At 39.4% G+C, this 14,500-nt stretch overlaps 1 protein-coding gene across 4 annotated transcripts in view; it reads left to right on the top strand.

Annotated features, from left to right (window-relative positions):
• Nucleotides 1-14,500, top strand: part of MID2 (midline 2) — a 179,912-nt gene that overhangs the window by 127,048 nt on the left and 38,364 nt on the right. For all 4 annotated transcript variants that reach the window (XM_036016934.1, XM_028522572.2, XM_036016935.1 and 1 more), the window contains 2 exons: nucleotides 4,187-4,294; nucleotides 13,201-13,349. In XM_036016934.1, the coding sequence (XP_035872827.1) occupies nucleotides 4,187-4,294; nucleotides 13,201-13,349 (257 nt within the window). The remainder of the gene's footprint in view (nucleotides 1-4,186; nucleotides 4,295-13,200; nucleotides 13,350-14,500) is intronic.

The raw sequence follows: 14,500 nt of genomic DNA, 5'->3' as shown, positions 1-14,500 counted from the left end.
TCTCTCAATTACTTATACTGCCTAATGCAATGTAATTACTATGTAAGTAGTTATTATACTGTATTGGTTAGGGAATGATAACAAGAAAGCAGTCTGTACATGTTCAGTACAGACACAACCTTGATAGGCCTAACTACGTAGTACATATCAGCAACAATGTAACATTTTTTCCTAATATTTTTCAAGCTGTGGTTGGTTGAATTCAAAGGTGCAGGACCTATGGATATGGAGGGCTGACTCTACATATAAGCCGATTAGGACAGTTCCTGTCATACAGTGAGTGTTATATAAAGGTTAGTCTAAGGAAAAAAGTACAAGAAACAAGACAGTAAACCATTGTATACTACACCATCAGCAGCCTCAAAAAGAAACTATAAATAAGAATGATCTAAGTCTCCAGATACTCCAAGCAGAGAGCCAAGGATCACTAGATGAATCTTTTATTCTCATCTAGAAGAGATGTGTATGAGTCCCTTGAGAGGGTGAGATTATTTCCTTAGATAGGTAGATCCAATTTAGGGAAAGGGTGAGGGGTCAGAAAAATATTAGAATGGACAAAGTGCAACTGTTCATTCTGGAAATAAAATAAGGTTGAAAATTAGCAAGTATATTTTACTTCAGTTAAGAGACAGACTTCTGGACAAGATGGAGGCATAGGTAGACAAACTGTGCCTCCTTGCACAACCAAAATAAGGACAACAACAATTTAAAAATGAAACAACCAGAACCAACAGAAAATTGAACTGTATGGAAGTCCAGCAACCAAGGAGTTAAAGAAGACACATTCATCCAGACCAGTAGGAGGGGCAGAGTCGGGCAGCCAGGTGGAGAGGGGTTGCAGTAGGGCAGCTGGTGGACCCCAGGCGTGCAAAGCAGCATCAGGTAGACCCAATGAGGATGCGGATTGTGGAGGGGCGTGGTGCACCAGACAGCTGGTGGACCAGGTGGTCTCACATTCATGAGCAGATAAACCAGGCAAAACTGGGGAAGCCAGAGAGACCACACAACCCAGGGTCCCAGCGCCAGGAAATAAAGCCTCAAAACACCGATTGAAAACACCTGTGGGGGTTGAGGTGCCGGGAGAAACTCCCAACCTCACAGGAGAGTTTGTTGGAGAGACCCACGGAACATACACAAACCCATCCACACAGTAATCAGCACCAGAAGGGCCCAGTTTGCTTGGGAGAAGCAGCGGAAGTGACTGAAATTCAGCAGAGAGCTGAGCAAGCGCCATTGTTCCCTCTCGGACCCTCGCCTACATGCAGCCTCACAACCCAGTGACTGGGTTGCCCCACCCTGGCAAATACCTAAGGCTCCAGCCCTCACTACGTAACAGGCGTGTCAAGAAAAATAAATGGTCTAAACGGAAGAACAGATCAGAGCTCCAGAAAAAATACAACTAAATGACGAAGAGATAGACAGCCTGTCAGATGCACAGTTCAAAAGACTGGTAATCAGGATGCTCATGGAATTGGTTGAATTTCATTGCAAATTAGATGAAAAAATGAAGGCTACACTAAGTGAAATAAAGGAAAACGTACAGGGAACCAGTAGTGATGGAAAGGAAACTGGGACTCAAATCAATGGAGTGACCAGAAGAAAGAAAGAAACACCCAATCAGAAAAAAGTAAAGAAATAAGAATTAAAAAAAAATGAGGGGAATCTTAGAAATCTCCAGGACATCTTTAAATGTTCCAACATCTGAATTATAAGGGACCAGAAGGAGAAGAGGAAGAGCAACAAGTGGAAAAGTTATTTGATCAAACAATAAAGGAGAACTTCACCAATCTGGCAAAGGAAATAGACTTCCAGGAAGTCCAGGAAGCTCAGAGAGTCCCATAAAAGTTGGACCCAAAGAGGAACACACCAAGGCACATCATAATTACCTTAGCCAAGATAAAAATTAAGGAAAGAATCTTAGAAGTAGCAAGAGATAAGGAGACAGTAACCTACAAAGGAGTTCCCATGAGACTATCAGCTGATTTCTCAAAGGAGACCTTGCAGGCAAGAAGAGGCTGGAAAGAAATATTCCAAGTCATGAAAGGGAAGGACCTACATCCAAGATTGCTCTATCCAGCAAAGCTTTCGTTTAGAATGGAAGGGCAGATAAAGTGCTTCCCAGATAAGGTCAAGTTAAAGGAGTTCAACATCATCAAGCTCTTATTATATGAAATGTTAAAAGGATTTATCTAAGAACAAGAATATAAAAAACAAGTGAAGTAAAATGACAGCAAACTCATAATTATTAACAACCACACCTAAAACAAAACAAAACACACTAAGAAAACAACTAGAACAAGAACAGAATCACAGACATGGATATCACATGGAGGATTAGCAACAGGGGAGTGGGAGGAGGAGAGAGGAGGAAAAGGTACAGAGAATAAGTAGCATAGATTTTAGGTAGAAAATAGACAGGGGCGGGGTAAGAATAGTATGGGAGCCCTGGCTGGCGTAGCTCAGTGGATTGAGCACGGGCTGTGAACCAAAGTTTCACAAGTTCGATTCCCAGTCAGGGCACATGCCTGGGTTGCAGGCCACAGCCCCCAGCAACCGCACATTGATGTTTCTCTCTCTCTCTCTCCCTCCCTCCCCTCTCTAAAAATAAATAAATAAAATCTTTTTTAAAAAAGTTAAATGACAATGCATTAAAAAAAGAATAGTATGGGAAATGTAAAAGCTAAAGAACTTATAAGTATGACACATGGATATGAACTAAAGGGGAGAATGTGGGTGGGAGGGGGTGTACGGGGTGGAGGGGAGTGAAGGGGGAAATGGGACAACTGTAATAGCATAATCAATAAAATATATTTAAAAAACAAAAAAAATAAAGAAACAGAAAATTTGCCAATACTAACCTTAGAGCATGAGAGAGGATGCAGCAGGGCCAATGACAGGTAGTTTTCTGGGCTTGGAATATATAAAGGAACCCTCTGAAGAGAGCTGGAAATTGGAAATGCAGTCCTACCTTGCTAATGAAGCACATCTAGGCCCTTGAGATTTGATGCTCTCAAGTAACCCATTGTCTGTTCTTCAGTCTTCTAGAGCTCTGCCCAAGTGATCCTTGAATAGACTCTTGGAATGATTTTGCTTCCCTGTGTGACTGCTCTGTGTACTGCCGAAATGGAACTGAACCTCGCCTGCCCACCCAGCCAGCCCAGGGTTCTCTCTTGACAGAACTCGGTTTGAATTCTGGTTTTACCACTTACTAGCTGTATGATATTGAGCAAGTCACTAAAATTCTCTGAGCTTCAGTTTTCCCATCTGCAAAACGGGAATCAAAATAGCTCTATGTTGTAAAATGGTTATGATAATTACATGAAATAATTGATCTCTAAAGTAGTTGACACATTAAGTGCTTAAAAGATGTAAGTTGACTTCCCCTTCCTTTGCCTTTACACTTGGGCAGCATAAAGATCCTCTGCTTTCATTTAACCCTTTTGGGAGCTTCATGTCATCTAATGTCAGTAGTAGTGGAGATAGAAATAAGGAAAAATGAGTACATGGAAAAACAATAATCAATGGTGGCATTTTTCCCCAACCCACCCTGATTTTGCAGTGGAGATACTTTGATGTAGCAATTGTCCCCAAATCGGAAAGGTATTCAGATACTGGACAGCCAGCCCAAGGTGAGAAATATCTACTAAGACATGATGACAACTGTGTGAAAATACACCTATACACATATGTATTTAATGTGAAGATATACCTGCACATTCATGTTTTAAAATTAAAAGGGAATAAAGAAAGCTGAAAACATGTTTGTTAGGATGGTAAAAATGTGTTGTAGTGTTATCTTAATATTATGAAGCCTGTAAAGAGGGATACACTTTCCATGACATACTTACATTTCCTTACTCTCTTTCCAAAAGAACAGCAGGATAACAGGGTGCTGGAGTAAAGAGAATTGCACAGTGGGAATAACATGCCCCCATCTCATCTGTCCTTCTGCCTAGCCTTCCATTAACCATCATGATCTACCAGAAGCCAGAGAGTTTCCTGTCTGTGGTGCTTCAATGCCCTTGCATCATTAATATCATCATCTCTACCCTTCTTCTAGGAGTGGATCTTATGAGGGAGGTATGGAAGGAGTTGTGCATGCTTAGCTGTCAGTCCAAACCTTTTAGAGAGCCAGCAGGGGACAAAGGCAGCAATCACTGTGTAACATTCTGGACTTTCTTGACAGGTGAATACTGCTATGCATGAGGCAAAACTTATGGAAGAATGTGACGAGTTGGTAGAGATCATCCAGCAGAGGAAGCAAATGATTGCTGTCAAAATCAAAGAGACAAAGGTAAAGCACAGTGCTTCAGTGAGGCCAAGGCATAGTTTACTTTACAAATGTCAAGGTTTCATCATGATTGTTCCAGTTTGAATTTAGATCATGAAAGCAAGACAAAAAGTGGTTTTAGGGAGGAAGGCCAAGAAGCAATGTTTGGCTTAGTGCTATAAATCCCATAAAAAAGCTGGCACTTCTGGGGTATTAGAAACATTCTATAACTTGACCTGGTAGTGATGACATGGGTGTGTGTCTGTGCAAAAAAATCATTGAGTTGCACACTTCAGATATGAGTACTTAACTGTATGTATAAGTCAACACAAAAAGAAAAAAATAGTGGTAGAAATGTGGACCAGAATTATGGAAGGACTATGAATGCCATAAGTACTTCGAGCTTAATCTGAAATGCCTTGGTAAATCATTCTAGTTTCTTAGGAAGAGAGAACACTGAATGATATGGTAGAGGTGTGCAGGGAATATCGGAACGAAATGATACTGAAGTCAGAGAAGCCAGTTAGGAAGTTTATGGACTAATTCTTGGTATGAGTTGATGAAGACCTAAACCAATAAAGTAACAACATGAATGGAAGAGAAGAATATAAGAGGCATTTTTAGAAAGGAAGATATGGGAAGCATTGATTAATTAGATAGAAAAGATGAAGGGCACAGAGAAGACTTCCAGGCTTTTAGCTTGAGAACTAAAGAATGATGATCAAGAAAGTCATGTGTGAGCCTCCATGTATTTATATGGTTTTAGGCTTGTTGGTTTGCTGGTCAGTGTTATTATGAATCTCATGCTGTGCATACAATGTAAGAAGTTATTAGAGCCCAGAGTGATGACCAATATTTTATGTCATGTTGGGTGGTTCCAGCTAACATAGAAACTGAAGGTTTCAAGAGCACAGGTCTGTAAACACAAAGGTATGTTCAAAGATACTTAGAGAAATATATATATAGAAATGTAGAATCTCAATAAAAAAGAGGAGATGCTGGGACCGAAGATGGCAGTGAGATAGGTGGGAACTGAACCCACTTGCTTGTGTACCCAACTGGGACACCTAGCCAATCTTCTGAAGAACAGAGTGAACAGCCAATGGAATCCAAGCTTTTATGAAATTTGGAAGCCAAAATTGTAGAGAACATTGAAAGCCAGATGGTAAGGAGATTGTGTTGAGACTGTAAGGTCTCTGGGACCTGAGTGGGGACCAAGGCTGCTGTGGTCCCAGGCCTGGTGCCTGGTGCCAGGGTCAGTGGCTGGCACCAGGGTCAGTGGCTGGCACAGGAGCATTGGAGGAGAGCCAGATAAGTGATTGTAACTCTGCAGCTCCCTCCCCTACCAGAGTAGGGAAGGCAGACCCACACCAGGAGAGACCTAGATGTGTAGTGTCTACAGAGAAGAAAGATGCAGTGGGAGATGCACAGAGGCAGTATGCCCCCAATGGGACTGTGGTCACTGGGTAGGACATTACCAGAGAAATTGGGGAGCTGGGTGACACCTGGAAAAGGGAGAAGAGTTGGGGCATGGCAGACCCTGACCCAGATAGTCTACAAACTAGGCAGAGTTTGGCTGTGTGAAAAGTCAGGCACTTGTTAAGAATGGCAGGCATAAACAAGAGGAATTTACTAAAAAAAAAGGCTCTCAGCTGCTGTTTAAGGAACTCTCACAGTGGCTGGGCCAGCAAAGGAGGAGGAGGGTCATGATTTGCTCCAAATCAGGGAGCCTCATGGACTGATCAAAGTGGTACAGCAGGGGCTCAGAGGGGTAGCAGTCCCCAGAGAGACTTAATTTAAGAGGGGAATTAAACTGCCCTGAAGGGACTGTGAGAGTGTGCAGCATCCAGGCCAGCAAAGAGGGAGGAGTTGGAGTGTGAGTTGCTCCTAATCAGGGCACCTCACAGGCAGAACAACGTGGTGGATTAAAGGCACCAGCCTAGTGCAGATGGACAGTGAGGGCCTGGCAGCACTCTGAAGGCTTGGGCTAGAGGCTGGGCACCTGTAAATATTGCAGCCCAGACCTAGCCTCCATCCTGGCAAAACCACAGGAAAGGAAAAAAGCGAAGCCCAGCCACCCTCTGCCTGCAGTATCCAGGAAGGTCAGCAGAACTCTCTTAGCAGGTTTAAAGTCAGCAGGAGGTGTTTTCTTTCTTTTTTTTTCTTTTCCCAAGTGTGAAACAATAAGACCTGGAGTTGTGAAAGGACCAAAAACAGATCCAGAGAGGCATCACAAGGCTAACACCAACAACTGAGAAACTGAGAAAAATTTCACTTGGTTATCCTATAGAACTCATTTTATTGTTTACTTTTATTATTTCTTGATATTTTTATTTCTTTCGTTTGATTATTATTTTTTATTTTCTTTCTATTTAGTTTTGTTTGTTTTGTTTGTTTAATTACATTGACTAGTTTTCCTTGTTCTCTATTTCATATTGCATTTTAATTTTTCTTTTCCTTCACTCATTCCAATAACACACTACTTTTGGTCTTTTACTTTCTATTCTTTTTATTCAGATCATATATTTTTTGTCTTATTATTGTTATTCCAGAATTATTGTACATAATTGTTCCATATTATTATAAATACTATACAGCACCCCTCCCTACTCTTGGCCCATTTGACGATCTTCCTGAGCTTTATTACTGTTGTGGTTAACCCTATTCTCTCACAGGCTATGCCTAGTTTCTATCCTTTACTCTCACTGTATCTCACCATCTAACCTCCCACAAATGCTCAGTTTTCTGGATATAGCTCACATTCCCTCTCCCCTCTAATAAGACTTTTATCTATTTTTGAGATTTTGTAATAAGTGGCTAGTTGGGTAAAATATCACAGTTATTGCTACACTTCTCCAAAGGCTCTCCTATCTGTTCTCTACTTCTTGATACTTTAAACACCATAGAATACTCTCCCACTGTCTTAATTCATTATGTCTTCACCCTGCCACTGATCACATACAAGATAAGGTGGGAGTTGTGAACATCAGTAAACTTGCTGGAGAAGTGAACCCACCAACAAAGGAACCGCCAACAGGTAAAAACTAAGTACAACAAGAGAACTCACACAAACAGAAGAAAGGGCAACCCTAGAACATCTGGATTTGACAAAGAGATCAAAGAGAACACACCACTGAATCCCACAGAACTCCTACCACAGAAGTTCACCCTACAAAGACAGCTAGCAAAGCAGAACATCAGAAAATACAGAAACAAACAAAAAGAGTCACCTAATGTGGGGGGGACAAAGAAAGAACCTGCAACCAAAAGGAATGGAAGACTCTCCACTAAAAGAACTAAATGAAATGGAGACAACCAACTATCAGATACAGAGTTGAAAAGAATGGTTATAAGAATACTCAAGGAACTCAGAGACAACTACAAGGAACTGAGTGAGAACTAAAACAGTATGAAAAAGGAAATAGAAACCATAAACAAGAACCAGGAAGAAATTAAGAATATGATTTCTGAAATTAAAAAAAAAAAAAACATGCTAGAAGGAATTACAAGCAGGCTGCATGAAGCAGAGGACTGAATCAGTGAGCTGGAAGACAAAGTGGAAAGAAACACCCAGGTAGAGCAGCTGCAGGAAAAAAGACTAAAAAAATATGGGTAGTTTAAGGGAACTCCAAGACAACATAAAACACAACAACATTCGAATCATAAGAATACCAGAAGGAGAAGAAAAGGAATGAGGGATAGAAACCCTGTTTGAAAAAAATAATGCCAGAAAACTTTCCAAACCTGAAAAATGAAAAGCCATGCAAATTCAGGAAGCACAGTGGGTCCCAATTAAGATGAACCCAATGAGGCCTACTCCAAGAAACTTCATAATTAAAATGCCAAGTTTTAAAGAAACAGAGAATCTTTATTTTTATTTTTATTTTATTTATTTTTTCTTTTTTAATTGTTGTTCAAGTACAGTTTTCTGCCTTTTACTTCCATCCCAGCCCAGCTCCCAGCCTTCCCAACCTCCGTCCCATTTCCACCCCTCCCCATATGATCTCACCTTTAACAGGAACCTAATCAACAAAACAAACAAGCAAAATATAACCAAAGACACTGAAATAGAGAACTGGCTTACAGTGACCAGGGGGGAGAAGGGAGGGAATTTCAGGGGAAAAGGGGAAGGGTTTACAGGAACAAGTATAAAGAACACATGGACAAAGACAGAATCTTAAAAGCAGCAAGGGAGAAACCAGAAGTAACATACAAGGGAGCTCTGATAAGGCTAGCAGCTATTTCTCAACAGACACACTTCAGGCCAGGAGAGAATGGCAAAAAAATATTCCAAATAATGCAAAACCTTGCAACCAAGACTACTCTGTCCGATGAGGCTCTCAATTAAAATGGAAGGTGAAATGAATTTCCCAGACAAAAGAAAGATGAAAGAATACACCTCCACCAAACCAGCACTGCAAGATATGCTAAATGAACTGCTATAAAGAGAGGAAAGAAAAGAGTGAGAGAGGGGAACACAGGTACAAATGGGGGAAAATGAATAAGTACCTATGAACAATAACCTTAAATGTTAATGGATAAAATGCTTCAATCAAAAGACATAAGGTAGCTGAATGGATAAGAAAACATGGCCCACACATATGCAGCCTACAAGAGACCCATCTCAGGAAAAAAAAAGAAAACACAGACTGAAAGTGAAGAATTGGAAAAAATATTACAAGCAAATAGACAGGGGGGAAAAAGCTGGAGTAGCAATATTTATATCAGACAAAACAGACTTCAAAAAAATCCATAAAAAGAGACAGAAAAGGACACTTCATAATACTCAGTGGAAGAATCCATAAAGAAGACATCAATATTGTAAACATATGCATCCAATATAGGAACACTGAAATATATAAGGAAAACCTTGGAGGACTTCAAGAAAGATGTAGACAGCAACACACTCATAGTAGGGGATTTTAATATGCAACTGTCAAAACTGGATAGATCTTCAAAACAAAATATCAACAAGGATATTGCAGCATTGAGCAATGTCCTAGATCAAATGGACTTAACAGGTATAAATAGAACCTTTCATCCCAAAGAAGCAAAGCACACATTCTTTTCAGATGCACATGGAACATTTTCAAAGATAGACCACATAATAGGTCATAAAACCAATCTCAACAAATTCAAGAAAATTGAAATCATACCATGCATTTCTCAGACTAAAAGGGACTGAAACTAGAAACCAACCTCAAGGAAAATATTTGAAAATACTCAAATTCATGGGGATTGAATAGCATGCTATTAAACAATGAATGGGTTAAGAATGAGATCAAGGAAGAAGTCAAAAAGTTTCTGGCAATAAATGAAAATGAACACACAATAGTCCAAAACTTATGGAACACAACAAAGGCAGTCCTGAGAGGAAAGTTCATGGTGATACAGGCTTATCTAAAAAAGACAGAAACATTGCAAATAAATGACCTAACTCTACATCTACAGGAACTGGGGGAACAATAACAAACAAAGCCCAGAGCGAGTAGAAGGAAAGAAATAACTAAGATCACAGCAGGATTAAATGACACGGATTCCAAAACAACAATGCAAAAATTCAATAAATCTAGGAGTTGGTTCTTTGAAAAGATAAACAAAATCAACAAGCCTTCAAGCAACCTCATCAAGAAAAAAAAGAAAGGACCCAAATAAACAAAATCAGAAATTAAAGAGATTACAAATGATATCACAGAGATACAAAGGATTGTAAGAAATTAGTACAAGCAACAATATGACAAGAAATTTGAAAGCCAGGATGAAATGAACAAATTTCTAGAAAAATATAATTTTCCATAACTGAATTAAGAGGAAGCAGAAAGCATGAACACACAAATAACAGTTGATTAAATTGAAGCAGTAATCAAAAAACTGGCACACAAAATCCCTGGACCTGATGACTTCACAGAATTTTACTAAAATTTTAAGGAGGAGCTAACCCCTATCCTTCTCAGACTATTCCAAAAAAATCTAAGAAGAGGGAAGACTCCCAAACTCTTTTTCTGAAGCCAGCATCATCCTAATTCCAAAAACAGATAAAGACAAAACAAAGAAAGAAAACTACAGGCCAATATCACTGGTGTCATAGATGCTAAAATCCTAAACAATATATTGGCAAACCACATCTAGCAATACATTAAAAAGAACATACACCATGATCAAGTGGGATTCATCCCATTGACACAAGGGATGGTACAACATTCACAAATCAATAAATGTAATACATCACATAAACAAAAGGAAAGACAAAAATCACATAATCATATCAATAGGTGTAGAAAAAACATTTAATAAAGTACAGCACCCATTTATGATAAAAACACACAGTAAATTGGGAGTAGAGGGAGCATTCCTCAACATGATAAAGGCTATATATAATAAATGTATAGCCAACATCATACTCAATGGGAAAAAACTAAAAGCTTTCCCATAAGATCAGAATCAAGACAAGGATGACCACCTTCACAACTTGTGGTCAATATAGTATTGGAAGTCCAAGCCACCATGATCAGATGAGAAAGATAAATTAAAGGCATCCAAGTCAGAAAGGAGGAAGTAAAACTACCACTGTGTGCAGATGACATGATAGTGTACATAGAAAACCCTATAGGCTTCACCAAAAAACCACTTGACCTAATAAGCAAATTTGGTAAAACAGCAGGGTTCAAAGTCAATATTCAGAAGTCAAAGGCATTGATATACCCCAGCAATGAAAGATCAGAATCAGAAATGGCGGGGGGGATCCCGTTTGCTATAGCATCAAGAAAAGTAAAGTACCTAGGAATAAACGTTATCAAGGAGGTAGAAGACCTGTACACAAAACAACTACACAACACTGAAGAAAGAAATTAAGGAAGACACAAATGAAAACATATACCATGTTCATGAATTGGAAGAATCAACATCATCAAAATGCCCATACTACCCAAACCAATTTATAGATTCAATGCAAGCCTTATTGAAATAGCAGTGATATATCTAACAGATATAGAACAAATATTTCAAAAATTTATATGGAACCATAAATGACCCTGAAGAGCCACAGCAATTTTGAGAAAGAAGAACAAAGTAGGAGGGATCAAAATACTTGATAGCAAACTAGATTACAAAGACACTGTAATCAAAACAATATGGTACTGGCATAAGAACAGACACATAGAGCAATGGAACAGAATAGAGACCCCAGAAATAAACCCAAGTCTCTCTGGTCAATCAATATTTGACCAAGCAGGCAGCAGCATAAAATGGAATAAAAAAAGCCTCTTCAACAAATGGTGTTGGGAGAACTGCACAGCTACATGCAAAAAAAATGAAACTCAATCACCAAACTACACTGAAATAAATTCAAGGTGGATAAAAGACTTAAATATAATTTGTGACACCAAGGAAGTCCTAGAGGAGAACATAGGTAGGAAAATCCAAGATATCTCACACAGCAAAATGTTCACCAATATGTTCCCTAGAGCAAGAGACATAAAGGAAAGGATAAACAAATGGAATCTTATAAAAATAAAAAAAAAATCTGTATGGCTAAAGAAAACAGCATTAAAATGAAAAGAGAACCAACCATATGGGAAAATATAGTTGCCAATGATACCTCGGACAAGGGTTTGAACTCCAAAATATATAAGAACTCACATGACTCTCTACAGGAAGAGAGACAATCTAATTTAAAAATGGGCAAAGGACCTGAACAGACACTTCTCCAAGGAGGACATACAGAGGGCCCGAAGACATATGAAAGAATACTCAGCATCACAAGCCATCAGAGAAATGCCAATTAAAACCACAATGAGATGCCACTTCATGCCAGTGAGAATGGCCATCATAACCAAATCAACAAACAACAAGTGTTGGAGAGGATGTGGATAATAGGGAACCCTAGTACATTGTTGGTGGGAATACAGACTGGTGCAGCCAGTGTGGAAATCCGTATGAACTTTTCTCAGAAAACTAAAAATTGAACTGCCTTTTCACTCAGCAATACCACTTATGGGATTATACCCTAAGAATCCTGAAACACCAATTCAAAAGAACCTATGCACCCCAGTGTTCATAGTAGCACATTTACAATAGCCAAGTGCTAGAAGCAACCTAACTGCCCATCAGTGCATGAATGGATCAATAGAATACTGCACATCAAAAAGAAAGAGCTACTACCCTTTGCAATAGCAGTGATGGAACTGGAAAGCATTATACTAAGTAAAATAAGCAAGGTAGTGAAAGAGAAATACCATATGATCTTATCTGTAAGTGGAACCTAATCAACAAAACAGACAAGCAACCAAAATATAACCAGAGACATTGAATTTAAGAACAAACTGACAGTAACAGGAGAGGAGCAGGGAGAGGGATAATAGGAGACAGTAGGGGAATGACCATCAAGAAACATGTATAAAGGACACATGGGCAAAGCCAAAGGGGGCAGGTTTGAGGGTGGGAGGTGGGGCTGGGTGAGGCGGGGGACATGGTAGGGTCAAATGGAGACAACTTTACTTGAACAACAATAAAAAAGGAGATGCTTTTTATTAAACATGTATGTGAAAATATGTTGACAATGAAGTGTAAATAATAGTGATCCCTTGGCAGTAGTGTTTCTTTTTATACTTTTTATTTTCTACATTTTCTATATGAGCATGCATTGCTTTTTTGACCAGAAAATTAATGTTATCAATAAAAAGAAGTAGACAACCTAGAGCATATGACCCTGGTCCAGGATAAGTAAGTGGACTGTAGGTGGGAGGAGGGTCTGGTATGACAGACATAAAGAATAGAGTGAGAAGGTGAGTACTTGCTAGAGTGAGTGGCTGGATATTAATATTAATGGGCCTTAATTTTAGAATCACTGCAGCAGATCTTCATGTTGTTTTATCATTTTTAATTAAGCACTGGATATTTTGTCTTATTTTTCTGTTGCTAATTCCTTTAAGGTTATGAAACTGAGAAAGCTGGCACAGCAGGTTGCTAATTGCCGCCAGTGTCTTGAGCGGTCAACAGTCCTCATCAACCAAGCTGAGCATATCTTGAAAGAAAATGACCAAGCACGGTTTCTCCAGTCTGCAAAAAATATTGCTGAGAGGTGAGCTCCTTATATTCTTTTGACATGCCTGCACTTATGAAAAGGGACCAGCTTAAAATCACTTAATTCTATTCAGGCATGTATTTAGCAGCTGCCACCTGAAGAGTTTACCAGCTAGTTCATTACTAAGCCTCAGTGACTGATTGCCCTGTGAATTTCTGGAACCCTTCTCTGTCTTTGCAGCCTATTAGTTCTTCATTTGCAAAGAATGAGGTCTAAAGTAAAACAGTGTTCAGTATATTCAATAAGGCTTCAAAGGGCTATAGGAGCCCATTAGGCTAGATTTGACCTCCTTATATCTCTGTCATTCACTGAAGACTTTGGCTCCAGGTTCACAGTATTCTTTTCTACTGCTCCTGCCCTCATTCTTGGTGATGTTACAAGTATCCACATGGTTTACTCATGTAATAATCTAGCCATCTAGTCTCCTGGCTCCTTGCCAGGTTCTCCTCCAGTGACCCTCGCTTCTGCTCCACTTCATTCACCCACTTCTGTGGTCCACATGCTAAACCTCACTGTCACTCATAATTACACATAAATCATAAATTAAAACATTCCACTTTCAAACTACAACCTCTGTACTTAAGCTGTCTGATTTTCTTTCAGTATATCTATTCTTCAGATTCACTGGGACCTCTAAATTCTGACTCCTACTTACCAGCTACTGACTGTTTTCATGACTTTCTTCACTTCTTTCTTTGGCCTATTTAGGGTCTGTGATTTCTCATTTCATCTACTCTCTTCCATATCCCCAGTTCCCTCACCCCATTGTCTTTTTATCATACCAGCTTAATTATAGCCCAACCCAGGTATTCCCATCTGCTTCATGTGTATATTTGAGTTGCAGAATCCTGTTGGAGAAAATCATATAACCTCTTCTGGTCAAGATAGAGACATAGGTACACATGCTTTGCCTCCTCATGCAACCATAAGAAGGATCACAACTAACTTCAAAACTAAAAATAACCAGAACTGCCAGAACATTGAAGTGTATGGAAGTTCGACAACCAAGGATTGATTGATTGATACTTTATCTGGGTAACTGGACTGTAGCAGATTGGGAGAGGAATGAACAGGGAGACGTCTCTGTTTGGATAGAAGTTAGAAGGCAGGAGACCCTGTGCAGGGTCACTGTGAGTGCCTCTACTTTC

This window comes from Phyllostomus discolor, chromosome X, assembly GCF_004126475.2.
Source record: "Phyllostomus discolor isolate MPI-MPIP mPhyDis1 chromosome X, mPhyDis1.pri.v3, whole genome shotgun sequence".
Taxonomy (NCBI): Eukaryota; Metazoa; Chordata; class Mammalia; order Chiroptera; family Phyllostomidae; genus Phyllostomus; species Phyllostomus discolor.
Note: the sequence above shows the minus strand (reverse complement) of the source record. Positions and strands in the feature narration are given on the sequence as shown.